We start from the raw sequence: 18,809 nt of genomic DNA on the forward strand, positions 1-18,809 counted from the left end.
CACCCTATCAGCCACAAGAACAACAGATAAGAGGTCTTATGACTTCAACCAACCCAATCAAAACATTTTGTTGTTTATGAGACCCACCTAATGCTTTTAGGCCACCAAGTCAACAAAACCAATGTTTAGTCAGCAAGTAGTCTGAAAGTATCCTGAAATTGTCATCTGAAGGGAATCCTCCCCAACCCAGCAGTCCCAACGCACTATTTATGAAACACTAGTCTGGCATCACTTAGCTGAAGGAGGTGATTATAGGCTATAAGGGGGGTTCGCTGAGTGTTTCACTTCAGGGAGTTTGTGTGTGGGAAAGTGTGTAAGATTTGAGTGTATTTTGGTGCTAGGCCTTGAGATGTGTGTTGGTACTAGGCGTAGGCCCTATTCTCCCCTCAGAGACAGGGTGCAGCCAAGGCCGCTCTAACACGTGTCAGTGAATACAAGAACTACAGGAAGCGGGTGAGCTGGGAGGACCACAATAGAGTAGGTTGTCCAAAGCTCCTCTCTCTCTGCTCTATATTTCTCCTAACCTCCTCTTACGTGTCTTTCTTTGTACCTCTCCTCGGTTCTCCTGTCTCAAATCTCTATATTTATGGTTTCACCTCTCACTCTCCCTTTGCCTCTGCTCTCTCTACCTTCTCTCTCTAACTCACTGCAGCTGTTGGTCCCGATGAGGCGTTATGTCACAGCCGCCCCCCGCCAATCAGGTGCTGTTGTCGAGGGAGAACAGAGCAGCAAAGCAGAGGAAATGAAGTAGGAGGGGTGGAGAGGAGGAAGGGTTTGGTGTGTCCTGTGGTCTGCCTGGTGTAGATTATGGGTGTGTTCCTCTGCCCAGACGTTGCTGACGCATTACAGATCTAACTACACCTGGAAAGGTACTGTATTTTACGTATCAGATAACCATAACATATGTTATAGCAATCTGTCAGTCGATGACGTGGCATACGACCATTGGTTGATGCATGTAAAGTCTGAACAGGGGAATGTGACCAAAACACTGTTGTTAAAAGCTCTCCTCCTTCTGATCAGCGATGAGATCCAGATCACCATATCTCCATGTTTAGTTCATTTTCTTGGCCTGAACAACAACCACCACCACCACCACGAGAGTCGTGATAAAGGGGGGACTAGTTGGAGTGTGGCGGGGCTGGAATGCACTGATCCTGGGGATGAGAGGGCTGGGCTGCTGCTTGGCCATCTGCCCCTTTGTATGAGAGGCAGGCAGGCTGGAGGGTGCAGGGGGGCACAAGTGGCAACCCATAACAAATGAGAGGTGGAGACAGCTAGTGGTGGAATGCAGAGATTCAATGGTGACCTCATGTTTTGTCTTCCCTGTTTATGTTTTATTCCCAGCTTATTTTTCCACCCTTTTGTCTTTAGCCATGATTTGAGTTGTTTCATTAAAACATGCACGAATGAGTGAATTATCATTGAAGACTCATCTGTCTGTTTCCTTGACCTATTATTACATTAAGATGCACTGTTAGTACAGTGACATTTTATGGTGTTACTGTCTTTGTCTTGTTAAAAAATTACTTTTACAAAACATCTCATAGGAGAGACTTAAGTCAGTAAAGATAATCAAAGACAAGAAGCTAATCTTTCTGATAGAAGGAAAACACCATAACTGACAGGTCTTTCTCAAAAACATTTTCTTGGTTGAGGGGTATTTTAGGTGTGAGTCTGCTCTCTGGTGGTGAAAAGACAATCAGATAAATAATATCAGCCAGAAATGCATTGTGAGACACACAGCAAAGGTAAAGCTATTTATTGACAAATGTACACCTCGGCAACGTCAGCATAGATCCAGATACACTACACGTCGCAGCTTGATACCGCTGATATTGGGCTCTGTAGTTTTGCAGTTCATTTCTTCAATGACGTGGCCAACCTTTAGCTCCTCAGACGGACAGTCTACCTCTGAACAGTTTCACAAGTGTTTCAGTTGAAAGAATCCATCTGTTTAAGAGCACTCTTCAAACCAAAACAGAGTAGACGCAGAAGTACACAGTACTGGAAAACTCACTGCAGTCAGAGAAATACAAAACCAAAACAAACGTTCTTGTATCACGATATGCCAACTAGCAGATGCTTTTATGTTCTTGTATCACGATATGCCATTTACAAGAATGGATAAAAGCATCTGCTATCACGATATGTCATTTAGCAGATGCTTTTATCCGTTCTTGTATCACGATATGCCATTTAGCAGATGCTTTTATCCGTTCTTGTATCACGATATGCCATTTAGCAGACGCTTTTATCCATTATTGTATCATGATATGCCATTTAGCAGACGCTTTTATCCATTATTGTATCATGATATGCCATTAGCAGACACGTTTATCCATTATTGCATCATGATATGCCATTAAGCAGACGCTTTTATCCATTATTGTATCATGATATGCTATATAGCAGACGCTTTTATCCATTATTGTATCATGATATGCCATTTAGCAGATGCTTTAATCCATTATTGTATCATGATATTCCATTTAGCAGACGCTTTTATCCATTATTGTATCATGATATGCCATTTAGCAGATGCTTTAATCCATAATTGTATCATGATATGCCATTTAGCAGATGCTTTTATCCATTATTGTATCATGATTATGAAGAATTGAGGTAAAATCAAACTGGAGCTAGCTTTAGTGCAGGTGCTGCTTCTCAGAAGCAGCAGGATGAGTATGCTACTGTATTGTGGCTAAAACAAAGAAAGATCAATCTGCTCATATCTGAACATTCTAAAGCCAGTATCCATGACAACGGCTTCTCGAAGTCTCTCTGATTGGTTCTGAGTTCTGAGATAGGACTTCTGCTCACTCTGTGTCTGTGGCAGGAGACAGGGCTCCAGGAGTGCTGTGGAGCTGGTTGGCGCTAAGGGGAGCAGGTACCGTGTCGTACCCAGGGAAAGATGCTCTGTTTGGGGGGGTAGGTGTGTCTCAGCAGCTCCCCTCATGTGTCCTCGTCCTGAACCAGCCCTCCCTGCTGGATGGCAGCTGTCGCCATGCTGATGGCCTCCTCCAACGTCTGCTGCTCCTCCAGCTACACACACACACACACACACACACACACACACACACACACACACACACACACACACACACACACACACACACACACACACACACTATTAACAAATCAGTGTAATGCTCAGAGTGCCACTTACAGATTGTTAATCTCGGTGTGTGTACTCTATACTGACCTGAACAGCAATCTGGGTGCCGTTAGCCGTGGCCAGCAGTGCGACCTGCTGGTAGTGAGGGCCGGAGCCCTGCAAGCCGCCTGTCATAATACCCTCCGATGTCACTATGGCAACCTGGAGAGGAAAGACAAACCACCAATAACATGATGATCCACTTTACAGTACAAACATTGACATGCAAGAGCAAATACTGATTCACACAGATAGCTTAGTGTGGGCTAAGATGTGTGTGCAACATACCGGCTGCAGCTCCTTGCCCTCCCCTGTAACCATGGTGATGTGGTGGTGTCCCATGGAGGCCATGTCCGTCTGGTGGGTCGGCAGGGAAATGGTTGTGCCGTCCTGCGTTACCATGGTGATGGCCTTACTGAGTGCCTGTAAGTCCTCTGTCGACAGACCCACCTGCCAGAACAGAACCAATCAAACTGAAGGACAGAGAACCAACCATTTTTTATAATACAGTAAAGCTTTGATAAATGCAACAGCTTGAGACTGTCTTGACAGCATGTGCTAAACCGGAGCATGCTGCAATCAAATGAATGAGAATGGAAAACTATTGCATGTTTCAGGAGTTGACTGCATCCACAAAGTCTTTGGTGGGACAGCTGAGAGCTTACGCTATTTTCTATCTATATCACACAAGCTGAATTACTAGATAGGAAATGATTAACTACCTGTGAACCAATGATAACCTGGGAATCCGTCCCATCCTCTTTCTGCTCCGCCCCCTCCAGGAAGGAGGCTTGTGATTGGTCATCCATCGCTTCTGCAACAGAGACAGAGGCAGCCAATTAATTAATTAATACTGTTCAAACCTTCTGTCCTCAGTTGGTGTTTGTTATAGGAGTGTGTGTGTCTACATACCTTCCCCGTCCCCTGTGGCCTCAAAATCTCCGTGCGTGGTGCGTTTGTGCATGGCCAGCGTGGAGGTCTGTCTGTAGGTTTTGCCACAGTGGTTGCAGGTGTAAGGTTTGCAGTGTGTGTGAACCACATGGTGCTTGTACAGGCTGGAGTACTCTGTAAATCGCTTCCCACAACCAGGGACTGTACACAGGTAGGGTTTCTCCCCTAGAGGAGAGAGAGGGTGCGGAGAGGGAGAGAGAGATTTAGAGAGGGAGGGAGAAAGAGTGGAGCACTTAGTTAATGTCAATTTTAACTGGGTGGTTTGAGCCCTGAATGCTGATTGGCTGACAGCTGTGGTATATCAGACCGTATACCATGGGTATGACAAAACATGTATTTGTACTGCTCTAATTACGTTGGTAACCAGTTTATAATAGCAATAAGGCACTTCGGGGGTCAGTGGTATTTGGCAAATATACCACAGCTAAGTGCTGTGTCCAGGCACTCTGTGTTGCGTGATGCATAAGAACAGCCTTTAGCCGTGGTATATTAGCCATATACCGCACCTTCTCGAGCCTTATTGCTTAAGTAACTAACAAAGCAGTAATGGAACCTCTCACCTGTGTGTATTCTCATATGATTTTAGTAGTGTGTGTGTGTGTCTTACCTGTGTGTACTCTCATATAATTTTAGTAGTGTGTGTGTGTGTCTTACCTGTGTGTACTCTCATATGATTTTAGTAGTGTGCGTGTGTGTCTTACCTGTGTGTACTCATATGATTTTAGTAGTGTCTTACCTGTGTGTACTCTCATATGATCTTAGTAGTGTGTGTGTGTGTGTCTTACCTGTGTGTACTCTCATATGATCTTAGTAGTGTGTGTGTATGTCTTACCTGTGTGTACTCATATGATCTTAGTAGTGTGTGTGTGTGTCTTACCTGTGTGTACTCTCATATGATCTTAGTAGTGTGTGTGTGTGTCTTACCTGTGTGTACTCTTATATAATTTTAGTAGTGTGTGTGTGTCTTACCTGTGTGTATTCTCATGTGGTTCTTGTAGTTGGTGGCACTGGCAAAGCCTCGTCCACAGGATGGTTCAGGGCACATGTAGGGGCGCTCTCCTGTGTGTGTTCTGATGTGGACTTTCCTGATGTTAGAGGTGGTGAAGGAACGACCACAACCCTCAAACGGACACTTAAACGGCTTCTCACCTGACAGAAGGAGAAGTGTCAGGGGAAGATATGGAGAGAAGGAATGAAAGACAAAGGTGGGAGATGAGGGAGATATTAGATATGGGGAGAGCACCTACAGCCCTGGAACACACACCTAAACACTGTACCATCTAACAAAAAGAGGGAGGGAAACAAGGAGGGGAGGAGAGGCAGGAGAAAAAGGAGAAAGATCCGAAGAGGACTAGACGGGGTGGAGAAATACAGATATGAGACTGAAGAGAAAATGACAGTAAGAGGAAAAGTAGTGGTGGGGGAAAGTGTGCGTCCGCGTCCCACTACCTGTGTGCGTCCCACTACCTGTGTGCGTCCCACTACCTGTGTGCGTCCCACTACCTGTGTGCGTCCCACTACCTGTGTGCGTCCCACTACCTGTGTGCGTCCCACTACCTGTGTGCGTCCCACTACCTGTGTGCGTCCGCGTCCCACTACCTGTGTGCGTCCGCGTCCCACTACCTGTGTGCGTCCGCGTCCCACTACCTGTGTGCGTCCGCGTCCCACTACCTGTGTGCGTCCGCGTCCCACTACCTGTGTGCGTCCGCGTCCCACTACCTGTGTGCGTCCGCGTCCCACTACCTGTGTGCGTCCCACTACCTGTGTGCGTCCGCGTCCCACTACCTGTGTGCGTCCCACTACCTGTGTGCGTCCGCGTCCCACTACCTGTGTGCGTCCGCGTGCCACTACCTGTGTGCGTCCGCGTGCCACTACCTGTGTGCGTCCGCGTCCCACTACCTGTGTGCGTCCGCGTGCCACTACCTGTGTGCGTCCGCGTCCCACTACCTGTGTGCGTCCTACTACCTGTGTGCGTCTCACTACCTGTGTGCGTCCCACTACCTGTGTGCGTCCCACTACCTGTGTGCGTCCTACTACCTGTGTGCGTCTCACTACCTGTGTGCGTCCCACTACCTGTGTGCGTCCGCGTCCCACTACCTGTGTGCGTCCTACTACCTGTGTGCGTCCCACTACCTGTGTGCGTCCCACTACCTGTGCGCGTCCGCGTCCCACTACCTGTGTGCGTCTCACTACCTGTGTGCGTCTCACTACCTGTGTGCGTCCGCGTCCCACTACCTGTGTGCGTCCCACTAACTGTGTGCGTCCCACTACCTGTGCGCGTCCGTGTCCCACTACCTGTGCGCGTCCGTGTCCCACTACCTGTGCGCGTCCCCGTCCCACTACCTGTGCGCGTCCCCGTCCCACTACCTGTGTGCGTCCCCGTCCCACTACCTGTGTGCGTCCGTGTCCCACTACCTGTGCGCGTCCCACTACCTGTGTGCGTCCCACTATCTGTGTGCGTCCCCGTCCCACTACCTGTGTGCGTCCCCGTCCCACTACCTGTGTGCGTCCGTGTCCCACTACCTGTGCGCGTCCCACTACCTGTGTGCGTCCCACTACCTGTGCGCGTCCCACTACCTGTGCGCGTCCCACTACCTGTGTGCGTCCCACTACCTGTGTGCGTCCCCGTCCAACTACCTGTGTGCGTCCCCGTCCAACTACCTGTGTGCGTCCGTGTCCCACTACCTGTGCGCGTCCCACTACCTGTGTGCGTCCGCGTCCCACTACCTGTGTGCGTCACACTACCTGTGTGCGTCCGCGTCCCACTACCTGTGTGCGTCCCACTACCTGTGTGCGTCCGTGTCCCACTACCTGTGTGCGTCCCACTACCTGTGTGCGTCCGCGTCCCACTACCTGTGTGCGTCCTACTACCTGTGTGCGTCTCACTACCTGTGTGCGTCCCACTACCTGTGTGCGTCCCTCTACCTGTGTGCGTCCCACTACCTGTGTGCGTCTCACTACCTGTGTGCGTCTCACTACCTGTGTGCGTCCTACTACCTGTGTGCGTCTCACTACCTGTGTGCGTCCCACTACCTGTGTGCGTCTCACTACCTGTGTGCGTCCCACTACCTGTGTGCGTCCTACTACCTGTGTGCGTCTCACTACCTGTGTGCGTCCCACTACCTGTGTGCGTCTCACTACCTGTGTGCGTCCCACTACCTGTGTGCGTCTCACTACCTGTGTGCGTCTCACTACCTGTGTGCGTCTCACTACCTGTGTGCGTCTCACTACCTGTGTGCGTCTCACTACCTGTGTGCGTCTCACTACCTGTGTGCGTCCCACTACCTGTGTGCGTCCGCGTGCCACTACCTGTGTGCGTCCCACTACCTGTGCGCGTCCGTGTCCCACTACCTGTGCGCGTCCCCGTCCCACTACCTGTGTGCGTCCCCGTCCCACTACCTGTGTGCGTCCCACTACCTGTGTGCGTCCCACTACCTGTGTGCGTCCCACTACCTGTGCGCGTCCCACTACCTGTGCGCGTCCCACTACCTGTGCGCGTCCCACTACCTGTGCGCGTCCCACTACCTGTGCGCGTCCCACTACCAGTGTGCGTCCCACTACCTGTGTGCGTCCCACTACCTGTGTGCGTCCCACTACCTGTGTGCGTCCCACTACCAGTGTGCGTCCCACTACCTGTGTGCGTCCCACTACCAGTGTGCGTCCCACTACCAGTGTGCGTCCCACTACCTGTGTGCGTCCCACTACCTGTGTGCGTCCCACTACCTGTGTGCGTCCCACTACCTGTGTGCGTCCCACTACCTGTGTGCGTCCCACTACCTGTGTGCGTCCCACTACCAGTGTGCGTCCCACTACCTGTGTGCGTCCCACTACCAGTGTGCGTCCCACTACCTGTGTGCGTCCGTGTCCCACTACCTGTGTGCGTCCCACTACCTGTGTGCGTCCCACTACCTGTGTGCGTCCCACTACCAGTGTGCGTCCCACTACCAGTGTGCGTCCCACTACCTGTGTGCGTCCCACTACCTGTGTGCGTCCCACTACCTGTGTGCGTCCCACTACCTGTGTGCGTCCCACTACCTGTGTGCGTCCCACTACCTGTGTGCGTCCCACTACCTGTGTGCGTCCCACTACCTGTGTGCGTCCCACTACCTGTGTGCGTCCCACTACCTGTGTGCGTACCACTACCAGTGTGCGTCCCACTACCTGTGTGCGTCCGTGTCCCACTACCTGTGTGCGTCCCACTACCTGTGTGCGTCCCACTACCAGTGTGCGTCCCACTACCAGTGTGCGTCCCACTACCTGTGTGCGTCCGTGTCCCACTACCTGTGTGCGTCCCACTACCTGTGTGCGTCCGTGTCCCACTACCTGTGTGCGTTCCACTACCTGTGTGCGTCCCCGTCCCACTACCTGTGTGCGTCCCCGTCCCACTACCTGTGTGCGTCCCCGTCCCACTACCTGTGTGCGTCCCCGTCCCATTACCTGTGTGCGTCCGTGTCCCACTACCTGTGCGCGTCCCACTACCAGTGTGCGTCCCACTACCTGTGTGCGTCCCACTACCTGTGTGCGTCCCACTACCTGTGTGCGTCCCACTACCTGTGTGCGTCCCACTACCTGTGTGCGTCCCACTACCTGTGTGCGTCCCACTACCTGTGTGCGTCCCACTACCAGTGTGCGTCCCACTACCTGTGTGCGTCCGTGTCCCACTACCTGTGTGCGTCCCACTACCTGTGTGCGTCCCACTACCAGTGTGCGTCCCACTACCTGTGTGCGTCCGTGTCCCACTACCTGTGTGCGTCCCACTACCTGTGTGCGTCCGTGTCCCACTACCTGTGTGCGTTCCACTACCTGTGTGCGTCCCCGTCCCACTACCTGTGTGCGTCCCCGTCCCACTACCTGTGTGCGTCCCCGTCCCACTACCTGTGTGCGTCCCCGTCCCACTACCTGTGTGCGTCCGTGTCCCACTACCTGTGCGCGTCCGTGTCCCACTACCTGTGCGCGTCCCACTACCAGTGCGCGTCCCACTACCTGTGTGCGTCCGCGTCCCACTACCTGTGTGCGTCACACTACCTATGTGCGTCCGCGTCCTACTACCTGTGTGCGTCCCACATCCTGTGTGCGTCCGCGTCCCACTACCTGTGTGCGTCCGCGTCCCACTACCTGTGTGCGTCCGCGTCCCACTACCTGTGTGCGTCCGCGTCCCACTACCTGTGTGCGTCCCACTACCAGTGTGCGTCCCACTACCAGTGTGCGTCCCACTACCAGTGTGCGTCCCACTACCAGTGTGCGTCCCACTACCAGTGTGCGTCCCACTACCAGTGTGCGTCCCACTACCAGTGTGCGTCCCACTACCAGTGTGCGTCCCACTACCAGTGTGCGTCCCACTACCAGTGTGCGTCCCACTACCAGTGTGCGTCCCACTACCAGTGTGCGTCCCACTACCAGTGTGCGTCCCACTACCAGTGTGCGTCCCACTACCTGTGTGCGTCCCACTACCTGTGTGCGTCCGCGTCCCACTACCAGTGTGCGTCCCACTACCTGTGTGCGTCCCACTACCTGTGTGCGTCCCACTACCTGTGTGCGTCCCACTACCTGTGTGCGTCCCACTACCTGTGTGCGTCCGTGTCCCACTACCAGTGTGCGTCCCACTACCTGTGTGCGTCCGCGTCCCACTACCAGTGTGCGTCCCACTACCAGTGTGCGTCCCACTACCAGTGTGCGTCCCACTACCAGTGTGCGTCCCACTACCAGTGTGCGTCCCACTACCAGTGTGCGTCCCACTACCAGTGTGCGTCCCACTACCAGTGTGCGTCCCACTACCTGAGTGCGTCCGCGTCCCACTACCCGTGCGCGTCCCACTACCCGTGCGCGTCCCACTACCCGTGCGCGTCCCACTACCCGTGCGCGTCCCACTACCCGTGCGCGTCCCACTACCCGTGCGCGTCCCACTACCCGTGCGCGTCCCCGTCCCAATACCCGTGCGCGTCCCCGTCCCAATACCCGTGCGCGTCCCCGTCCCAATACCCGTGCGCGTCCCCGTCCCAATACCCGTGCGCGTCCCCGTCCCAATACCCGTGCGCGTCCCCGTCCCAATACCCGTGCGCGTCCCCGTCCCAATACCCGTGCGCGTCCCCGTCCCAATACCCGTGCGCGTCCCCGTCCCAATACCTGTGTAAGGCCGCGTCCCAATACCTGTGTAAGGCCGCGTCCCAATACCTGTGTGCGTCCGCGTCCCAATACCTGTGTGCGTCCGCGTCCCACTACCTGTGTGCGTCCGCGTCCCACTACCTGTGCGCGTCCCACTACCTGTGCGCGTCCCACTACCTGTGCGCGTCCCACTACCAGTGCGCGTCCGCGTCCCACTACCAGTGTGCGTCCGCGTCCCACTACCAGTGTGCGTCCGCGTCCCACTACCAGTGTGCGTGTCCCACTACCAGTGTGCGTGTCCCACTACCAGTGTGCGTGTCCCACTACCAGTGTGCGTGTCCCACTACCAGTGTGCGTGTCCCACTACCAGTGTGCGCGTCCCACTACCAGTGTGCGCGTCCCACTACCAGTGTGCGCGTCCCACTACCCGTGCGCGTCCCACTACCCGTGCGCGTCCCACTACCCGTGCGCGTCCCACTACCCGTGCGCGTCCCACTACCCGTGTGCGTCCGCGTCCCAATACCCGTGTGAGTCCGCGTCCCAATACCCGTGTGCGTCCGCGTCCCACTACCTGTGCGCGTCCCACTACCTGTGCGCGTCCCACTACCTGTGCGCGTCCCACTACCAGTGCGCGTCCCACTACCAGTGCGCGTCCCACTACCAGTGCGCGTCCCACTACCAGTGCGCGTCCCACTACCAGTCCGCGTCCCACTACCAGTGTGCGTCCGCGTCCCACTACCAGTGTGCGTCCGCGTCCCACTACCAGTGTGCGTCCGCGTCCCACTACCAGTGTGCGTCCGCGTCCCACTACCAGTGTGCGTCCGCGTCCCACTACCAGTGTGCGTCCGCGTCCCACTACCAGTGTGCGTCCGCGTCCCACTACCAGTGTGCGTCCGCGTCCCACTACCAGTGTGCGTCCGCGTCCCACTACCAGTGTGCGTCCGCGTCCCACTACCAGTGTGCGTCCGCGTCCCACTACCAGTGTGCGTCCGCGTCCCACTACCAGTGTGCGTCCGCGTCCCACTACCAGTGTGCGTGTCCCACTACCAGTGTGCGTGTCCCACTACCAGTGTGCGTGTCCCACTACCAGTGTGCGTGTCCCACTACCAGTGTGCGTGTCCCACTACCAGTGTGCGTGTCCCACTACCAGTGTGCGTGTCCCACTACCAGTGTGCGTGTCCCACTACCAGTGTGCGTGTCCCACTACCAGTGTCCGTGTCCCACTACCAGTGTCCGTGTCCCACTACCAGTGTCCGCGTCCCACTACCAGTGTCCGCGTCCCACTACCTGTGTGCGTCCGCGTCCCACTACCAGTGTACCAGTGTGCGTGTCCCACTACCAGTGTGCGTGTCCCACTACCAGTGTGCGTGTCCCACTACCAGTGTGCGTGTCCCACTACCAGTGTGCGTGTCCCACTACCAGTGTGCGTGTCCCACTACCAGTGTGCGTGTCCCACTACCAGTGTGCGTGTCCCACTACCAGTGTGCGTGTCCCACTACCAGTGTGCGTGTCCCACTACCAGTGTGCGTGTCCCACTACCAGTGTCCGTGTCCCACTACCAGTGTCCGTGTCCCACTACCAGTGTCCGTGTCCCACTACCAGTGTCCGTGTCCCACTACCAGTGTCCGCGTCCCACTACCTGTGTGCGTCCGCGTCCCACTACCAGTGTGCGTCCCACTACCAGTGTGCGTCCCACTACCTGTGTGCGTCCCACTACCTGTGTGCGTCCCACTACCTGTGTGCGTCCCACTACCTGTGTGCGTCCCACTACCTGTGTGCGTGCGGACATGCTTCTGGAGGTCTCCGGAGGTTTTGAAGGCCTTGAAGCACATGTCTTCAGGACACTTGTATGGTTTCTCTCCAGTGTGTGTCCGTAGGTGACTCTTCAGGCCGTAACCTGTAGCGAACGCCTTTCCACACGTCAACACATCACACCTGTATGGCCGGACACCTGTGTGAGCCCTCTCATGCACCTGACAAGACAGGGTGAAAGTTAATGTAACATGAATATCTTCTCAAGTGGGAACAAATGTGTGTACAGTGGCAAGAAAAAGTATGTGAACCCTTTGGAATTACCTGGATTTCTACATAAATTGGTCATCAAATTTGATCTGATCTTCATCTAACTCACAACAACAGACAAACAGTCTGCTTAAACTAATAACACACAAATTATTGTATTTGTCTTGTCTATATTGAATACATAATTTGACATTTACAGTGTAGGTTGGAAAATGTATGTTGTCACAAGCCGGCTCATAGCCTGTGACAAAAATGAGGGGACACGAACAACAGGTATAGGCCAATTAAAAATGTTCTTTATTATAAACCAAAACTATTAACTTTAAACTAAGAAAAAGGAATGAGGTGTGGAAGTATCATAATGTAAGGTGTATGTAAAGTACATGGATGTGTGAATCTGTGTGTGTGAATATGACTGAGTGAAAACTATGTACAACTACAAAGGAACAAACAAAACAGGATCATACCTGGAGGAGCAGAGAGAGAAGTGATTAGTGAAGCAAGTTTAAATACCCTGAGCCCAGGTGGCTCCAATCACTAACGACCCTCCTCTGCAATGCAGAGGGGCCGTGACAATGTGAACGCCTAGGCTAATGACTTCTCCAAAAGCGAATTGGAGTCAGGAGTCAGATAACCTGGAGTACAATCAATGAGACGAGTTTGGAGATGTTGGTTAGAGCTGCCTTGCCCTGTAAAAAACACAAAATTTGAGTTTGCTATTCACAAGAAGCATTGCCTGATGTGAACCATGCCTTGAACAAAAGAGATCTCAGAAGATTAGATTAAGATTAAGAATTGTTGACTTGCATAAAGCTGGAAAGGGTTACAAAAGTATCTCTAAAAGCCTTGATGTTCTTCAGTCCACAGTAAGATAAATTGTCTATAAATGGAGAAAGTTCAGCACTGTTGCTACTCTCCCTAGGAGTGGCCGTCCTGCAAAGATGACTGCAAGAGCACAGCGCAGAATGCTCAATGAGGTTAAGAAGAATCCTAGAATGTCAGCTAAAGACTTACAGAAATCTCTGGAACATGATAACATCTCTGTTGACGAGTCTATGATACGTAAAACACTAAACAAGAATGGTGTTCATGGGAGGACACCACGGAAGCCACTGCTGCCTAAAATAAACATTGCTGCACGTCTGAAGTTCGCAAATGTGCACCTGGATGTTCCACAGTACTACTGGCTAAATATTCTGTGGACAGATGAAACTACAGTTGAGTTGTTTGGAAGGAACACACAACACTTTGTGGAGAAAAAAAGGCATACAAACATCAAAACCTCATCCCAACTGTAAAGTACGGTGGAGGGAGCATCATGGTTTGGGGCTGCTTTGCTGCCTCAGGGCCTAGACAGCTTGCTATCATCGACAGAAAAATTAATTCCTAAGTTTATCAAGACATTCTGCAGGAGAATGTTAGGCTATCTGTCCGCCAATTGAAGCTCAACGACCCAAAACACAGAAGTAAATCAACAACAGAATTGATTCAACAGAAGAAAATACGCCTTCTGGATTGGCCCAGTCAGAGTCCTGACCTCAACCCGATTGAGATTCTGTGGCATGACCTCAAGAGAGCAGTTCACACCAGACATCCCAAGAATATTACTGAACTGAAACAGTTTTGTAAAGAGGAATGGTCCAAAAACCTACCGCTGTGTAGGTCTGATCCACAACTCCAGAAAACTTTTGGTTGAGGTTATTGCTGCCAAAGGAGGGTCAACCAGTTATTAAATCCAAGGGTTCACATACTTTTCCACCCTGCACTGTGAATGTTTACACGGTGTGTACAATAAAGACAGGAACACGTATAATTGTTTGTGTGTTATTAGTTTAAGCAGACTGTCTATTGTTGTGACCTAGATGAAGATCAGATCAAATTTTATGACCAGTTTATGCAGAAGTCCAGGTATTTCCAAAGGGTTCACATACTTTTTCTTGCCACTGTATGTGTATGGTATCTTAAGGTGGGGTACTGTGGTCCGAGGGTCAGTGTGTGCTGTGATGTAGAGGGAGTGTGTGGTACCTTGAGGTGGTGTGCTGTGGTGTAGAGACGTCCACAGCCCTCGTAGTCACAGCGGAATGTCTTCTCAGCCGTCTGCTGACCCTTAGGGGAACCCCACGACCCCATCACCTGTACAATAGGCTCTATGTCCTGCAGTCCATTGGTACTGCTCATGGTCTCATCCACCTCCACCTCAGAACCCGTCATCTGGGGAGAAAACAGGGGAGAACAGAGTTTGAGAGCATTATATTGATTAAAAGTACAACATTGCTTATTCCACCGCAAGAAGTAGAACTACATAGTATCTGTGAGAGAGAGAAAGACACATGGGGGGGAAAATTGAGCTTTTAAGAAAAATAACTAAAAAATAATTTACAGGAAACCGTGAGTGATAGAACACATGAGTGATACAACAGCAGAAAAAGAGCGAGACCTTGGCATAGTTCTCCAGGGTGGTGATGGTGTCTGTGTCCACAGTGTCATCTGCAGCTAGCTCCTCCAGGCCACCCCCTGGCTGCAAAGTCAGGATGGTGCTGCCAGTCTGCAGGCCCGAGGGGTGGTGGATGTACGCCGTGCTGCCATCCTCCAGCTGCACCGCCTCCACCGCACTGGGATCATACCCATCTGCCGGGGTTAGAGGTCAGAGGTTAGATGGTCCTCTTTGAAAATGTTTGAGATGACTTTCCTTCCATCCTTTGCAGAAGTAATAATAACTGATGTGTGACTGGATAATGATAAAACAAGATGATGATGACCACCCTATTGCCTCAACAAGACAACCTTTCCTAGAGTGGTGAATACAGCATCTGGTTAGTTGCTAATATACCTTTGGGTGTGTGGTGGATGTATGCCGTGGTCCCGTCCTCCAGCTGCACTGCCTGGCCGTCCTCAAAGGGCAGGGGCTCTGGGAAGACAACAGGAAAACAGCATCAGGAGAGGTATGAGCTCACAGAACACACAAAAGGTTATTCACAAACCCTCCGGCAGACATGTTGTTCTGAGGGTGTACACTGACCTTTCTGCTGTATAGTGACCTGCTGAATGTAGGCTGTAGTACCATCCTCCAACTGAATAGTATCGCCTTCCACTAGGTTGCCATCTGATGAAATCAGTATATTGTTGATATCAGTGGCAGTCATACATACTCATACTGGTGGACATGTGAATGTTAGCTTTGAGTTGTGCATTTCATAATTTTTTAGTAGTGTGTGAATGTGTGAGTTTGACACCTTTGATGGCTTGTTCAATGTAGGCTGTGGAACCATCACTGAGGGCAACAGCCTGCAATCCCAAACTCTCCATCCTTCTGCTCAGCTACAGATGCTCTTTCTGACAATAAGAGAAAGAGAGAGACACACATAGCTACTTAAACTCCACTGCCGTGACAGGCTGACGCTCTTCTACCACACACACACACACACACAATGGAGGATCCCCAGCAATCCTGTGTACTACTGCATTGTGCTGTTTATTATGTAGCTACTGTCCTAACATCTTGCTCTGTAGCAAGGTTATATTCCCTGGGTCAGCTGATGTGACCTCAATGCAGTGATGATGACCTAGGGGTTGTGTGGTAGCTTGACACGTCATAGAAGAGAAAGGGAGGTGAGTGATGCGTGTTCCCAAAATGTGGCTGGCCTTGACCCTCAACCAGTGAATATGGCATATTATAATACTTGTATTATGTGTATGCACCTAGGTTAGGTTGAAGATGAGTCTAGGGGGGGGGGGGGGGGGGGGCAGACTATTTTACTGTCAATGGACATAGCTATCTGCTTATGATCAAGTTTATACAACAGTTTATGGCATAAGCAGTATGCCATCAATGGGTGCATTTCCATCCGGTTGTCACTGTGCAATTATTGAAAGTTTAGGTACACACAGGTCAAGAGACACACCCTTGCCTGCATCTAGCTGGTATAGGGTGTAATCATTATCATCCAAGAGTTGCAAAGGAGAGTTTCTATTTGACAAATCCACGTCTGTTTATCCCCGTTTTGTTCCGTTTAAGAATTGTTTTTCAACAGAATCGGAGGAATGAATACACCCCTGATCACACGTAAACAGAGTTCACTTTCATAGCAGCCACGTTGTATTCCTTTCTCTTCCCTTCGCTTGTGGACTTTAATGCACAACACATCAGCTGTATGTGACCAGGTGAAAAAACCTTTCCAAGCCCAACCGCTACACAGCCTACTGTACATCGTTGTCACCATATTAGCTAAAGTAATGTTAGTCAGCATAACTAATAGAACTAAAGCATTAGTAAACCCGTTACAATCATGCAGTAACGTTCGCATACAGTCAGTAAGCAATTACACAGGCGGGCCCCAGTGGCAATAAATTAGTAACACCAAAAGCTTACCTTGAGTTGGAAGAGTTCCAGTGTTGTGTTGAATAGTCATAGCCAGCTAGCTAACAAAGCATCCCTCTGTTTGAGCAGGGTGTTTCAGTAGGCTAAACTAGCTAGCTGCATTTGCTAGCTAAGTAAGAGAAACTGAAAGTGCTTCTTCATTTCGGAAGAACCCACTGTTCCTAGGCTGTCGTTGAAAATAAGAATTTGTTCTTAACCGACTTGCCTAGTTAAATAAATATATATTTTTTAAAATGCTCCAACATCTAGTGGAAAACCTTGTGTTATAGCAACAAAGGGGACCAACTCCATATTAATGCCCGTAATTTTGGAATGAGATGTTCGACGAGCAGGTGTCCACATACTTTTGGTCAATTAGTGTACACTGAGTGTGAAAAACATTAGGAACACCTGCTCTTTCCATGACAGACTGACCAGGTGAATTCAGGGAAAGCTATGATCCCTCATTGATGACACTTAAATTAGTGTAGATGAAGGGGAGGAGACAGGTTAAATGATTTTTAAGACCGGTTGTGTATTTGTGCCATTCAGAGGGTGAACCTTTTATTTAACTAGGCATGTCAGTTAAGAACAAATTCTTATTTACAATGACGCCTACACTGGCCGAACCCGAACGACGCTGGGCCAATTGTGCGCCGCCCTATGGGACTCTCAATCACATCCAGTTGTGATACAGCCTGGATTCGAACCAGGGTGTCTGTAGTGAAGCACTTAGAACTGAGATGCACTGCCTTAGATGGCTGCACCACTCGGGAGCAAAATATTTAAGTGTCTTTGAACTGGGTGTCAATATGTCAATGCTGCTGGGTTTTTCACTCAACAGTTTCCTGTGTTTATCAAGAATGGTCTACCTGCCAAAGAACATCCAGCCAACTGTGGGAAGCATTGGAGTCAACATGGGCCAGCATCCCTGTGGAATGCTTTCAACACTTTGTATAGTCCATGCCCTGACGAATTGAGGCTGTTCTGAGGGAAAAGTGGGGTGCAACTCAATATTTGGAAGGCATTCCTAATTTTTTGTACACTCAAATCACATTTTATTGGTCACATTCGTGTTTAACAGATGTTATTGCGGGTGTAGCGAAATGCTTTTGTTTCTAGCTCCGACAGTGCAGTAATATCTGACAAGTACACTCAGTATATACTACAGGGATCTACACTAGAGCTAATTGTCACTGTACCGGTTTAGATGGGTTCTTTGTTGGTAATGAGAGAGAGGTTTGAATGGTTGAATTCATTATTCTACAGCTGGTTACTGTAGCGGACTAAACTCCACTCTAAGCAGACCACACAGCTAGCTTTCATTCGAGTCAATAATTACTGGGAATATAGTATAACATTATGCCATGAATCCTATAGCTAGTTAGTCAAGAAGAAATGTGGACTCAGTCAATTTCAAATGGCAAGCTAAGTTAACTGCTTAACCAACAAGCTAGAGGTCGAGTGACAGCTAGGCATCTAGCAAGCTAACGTCACCATTACACTGAAAGGTAAAGTTAGCTGGCTGGCTATTGGTGCTATGGCTAGCTTTAACTTCAATAAACACATTTTCTTCGCCAACTAAGTCACATAACACCATACATTTCCCTAATAGTAAATAGCTAGCGCCACAACTTTGACTACGTTTACAATATGTATTTTGACGTGACTAACTAGCTAAAGCGCACGGTAGTGGAAATACAACCAGGCCTCATTCACTACAACACGTTTGCGCTTGAATCAGACATTTGCAACGCAACCGGGTTACTCCCATCGGTAACGCCGATAATCGATCCCTAACAAAGCGTTTTCTATTTCTTGATATTTCTTCTCAAACGCTAAAGAAATCCAGAAAATCACAAGCTCTTTATTTTCCCCTCCCTATCCCCCATTTTTATATCCCATCTCTCCCTCGGTTTGACAAGTTGCAGCGCAAACTGGGATACTCACCTCCAGCAGACCGCCATGCACCAGGCACCACAGAAGCACCCGGGAACCTGAATGGTATGACAACGAGTTGGATCATTACACCACCAGTCACCAGATTGATCTAGGGTCAGTTTTGTTGTACTGACCTCAAAGGCTAGGTGTTGTTACCGGGGTGCGCAGTACTGGTTATAGATAATTTTTAGGATCAGCAATTTCTGAAGCAGGCTGTTTAGATATGTAAAAGGTGAACATTTACTTCTTGAAAATATGTAGCAGTAGCCACATAGGAAA

The 18,809-nt window shown here is 50.6% G+C and overlaps 1 protein-coding gene across 1 annotated transcript; it reads right to left on the reverse strand.

Moving 5' to 3' along the window:
- Positions 1-1,747: 1,747 nt before the first annotated feature.
- On the reverse strand, positions 1,748-18,499 carry LOC129815244 (zinc finger protein 76-like). The gene is made up of 13 exons (XM_055868856.1): positions 16,602-18,499; positions 15,466-15,565; positions 15,252-15,335; positions 15,063-15,140; positions 14,670-14,860; positions 14,258-14,443; positions 11,982-12,183; positions 5,078-5,257; positions 4,070-4,273; positions 3,880-3,971; positions 3,446-3,607; positions 3,206-3,319; positions 1,748-3,045 (listed from the first exon to the last, which is right to left on the reverse strand). The coding sequence occupies exons 2-13, from the start codon at positions 15,536-15,538 to the stop codon at positions 2,956-2,958; spliced, it is 1,656 nt and encodes a 551-aa protein (XP_055724831.1). The 5' UTR covers positions 15,539-15,565; positions 16,602-18,499; the 3' UTR covers positions 1,748-2,955.
- Positions 18,500-18,809: the final 310 nt, after the last annotated feature.

This window comes from Salvelinus fontinalis, chromosome 18 (genome assembly GCF_029448725.1).
Source record: "Salvelinus fontinalis isolate EN_2023a chromosome 18, ASM2944872v1, whole genome shotgun sequence".
Lineage (NCBI taxonomy): Eukaryota > Metazoa > Chordata > Actinopteri > Salmoniformes > Salmonidae > Salvelinus > Salvelinus fontinalis.

Excerpts from the sequence above, each read along its gene's own strand:
- LOC129815244 (XM_055868856.1), bottom strand. The coding sequence starts at position 15,538 with ATGGAGAGTTTGGGATTGCAGGCTGTTGCCCTCAGTGATGGTTCCACA. Across the intron at positions 14,861-15,062 it reads CATCCACCACACACCCAAAG|ATGGGTATGATCCCAGTGCG; the intron begins GTATATTAGCAA and ends TAACCCCGGCAG. Across the intron at positions 3,046-3,205 it reads GCACCCAGATTGCTGTTCAG|CTGGAGGAGCAGCAGACGTT; the intron begins GTCAGTATAGAG and ends GTGTGTGTGTAG.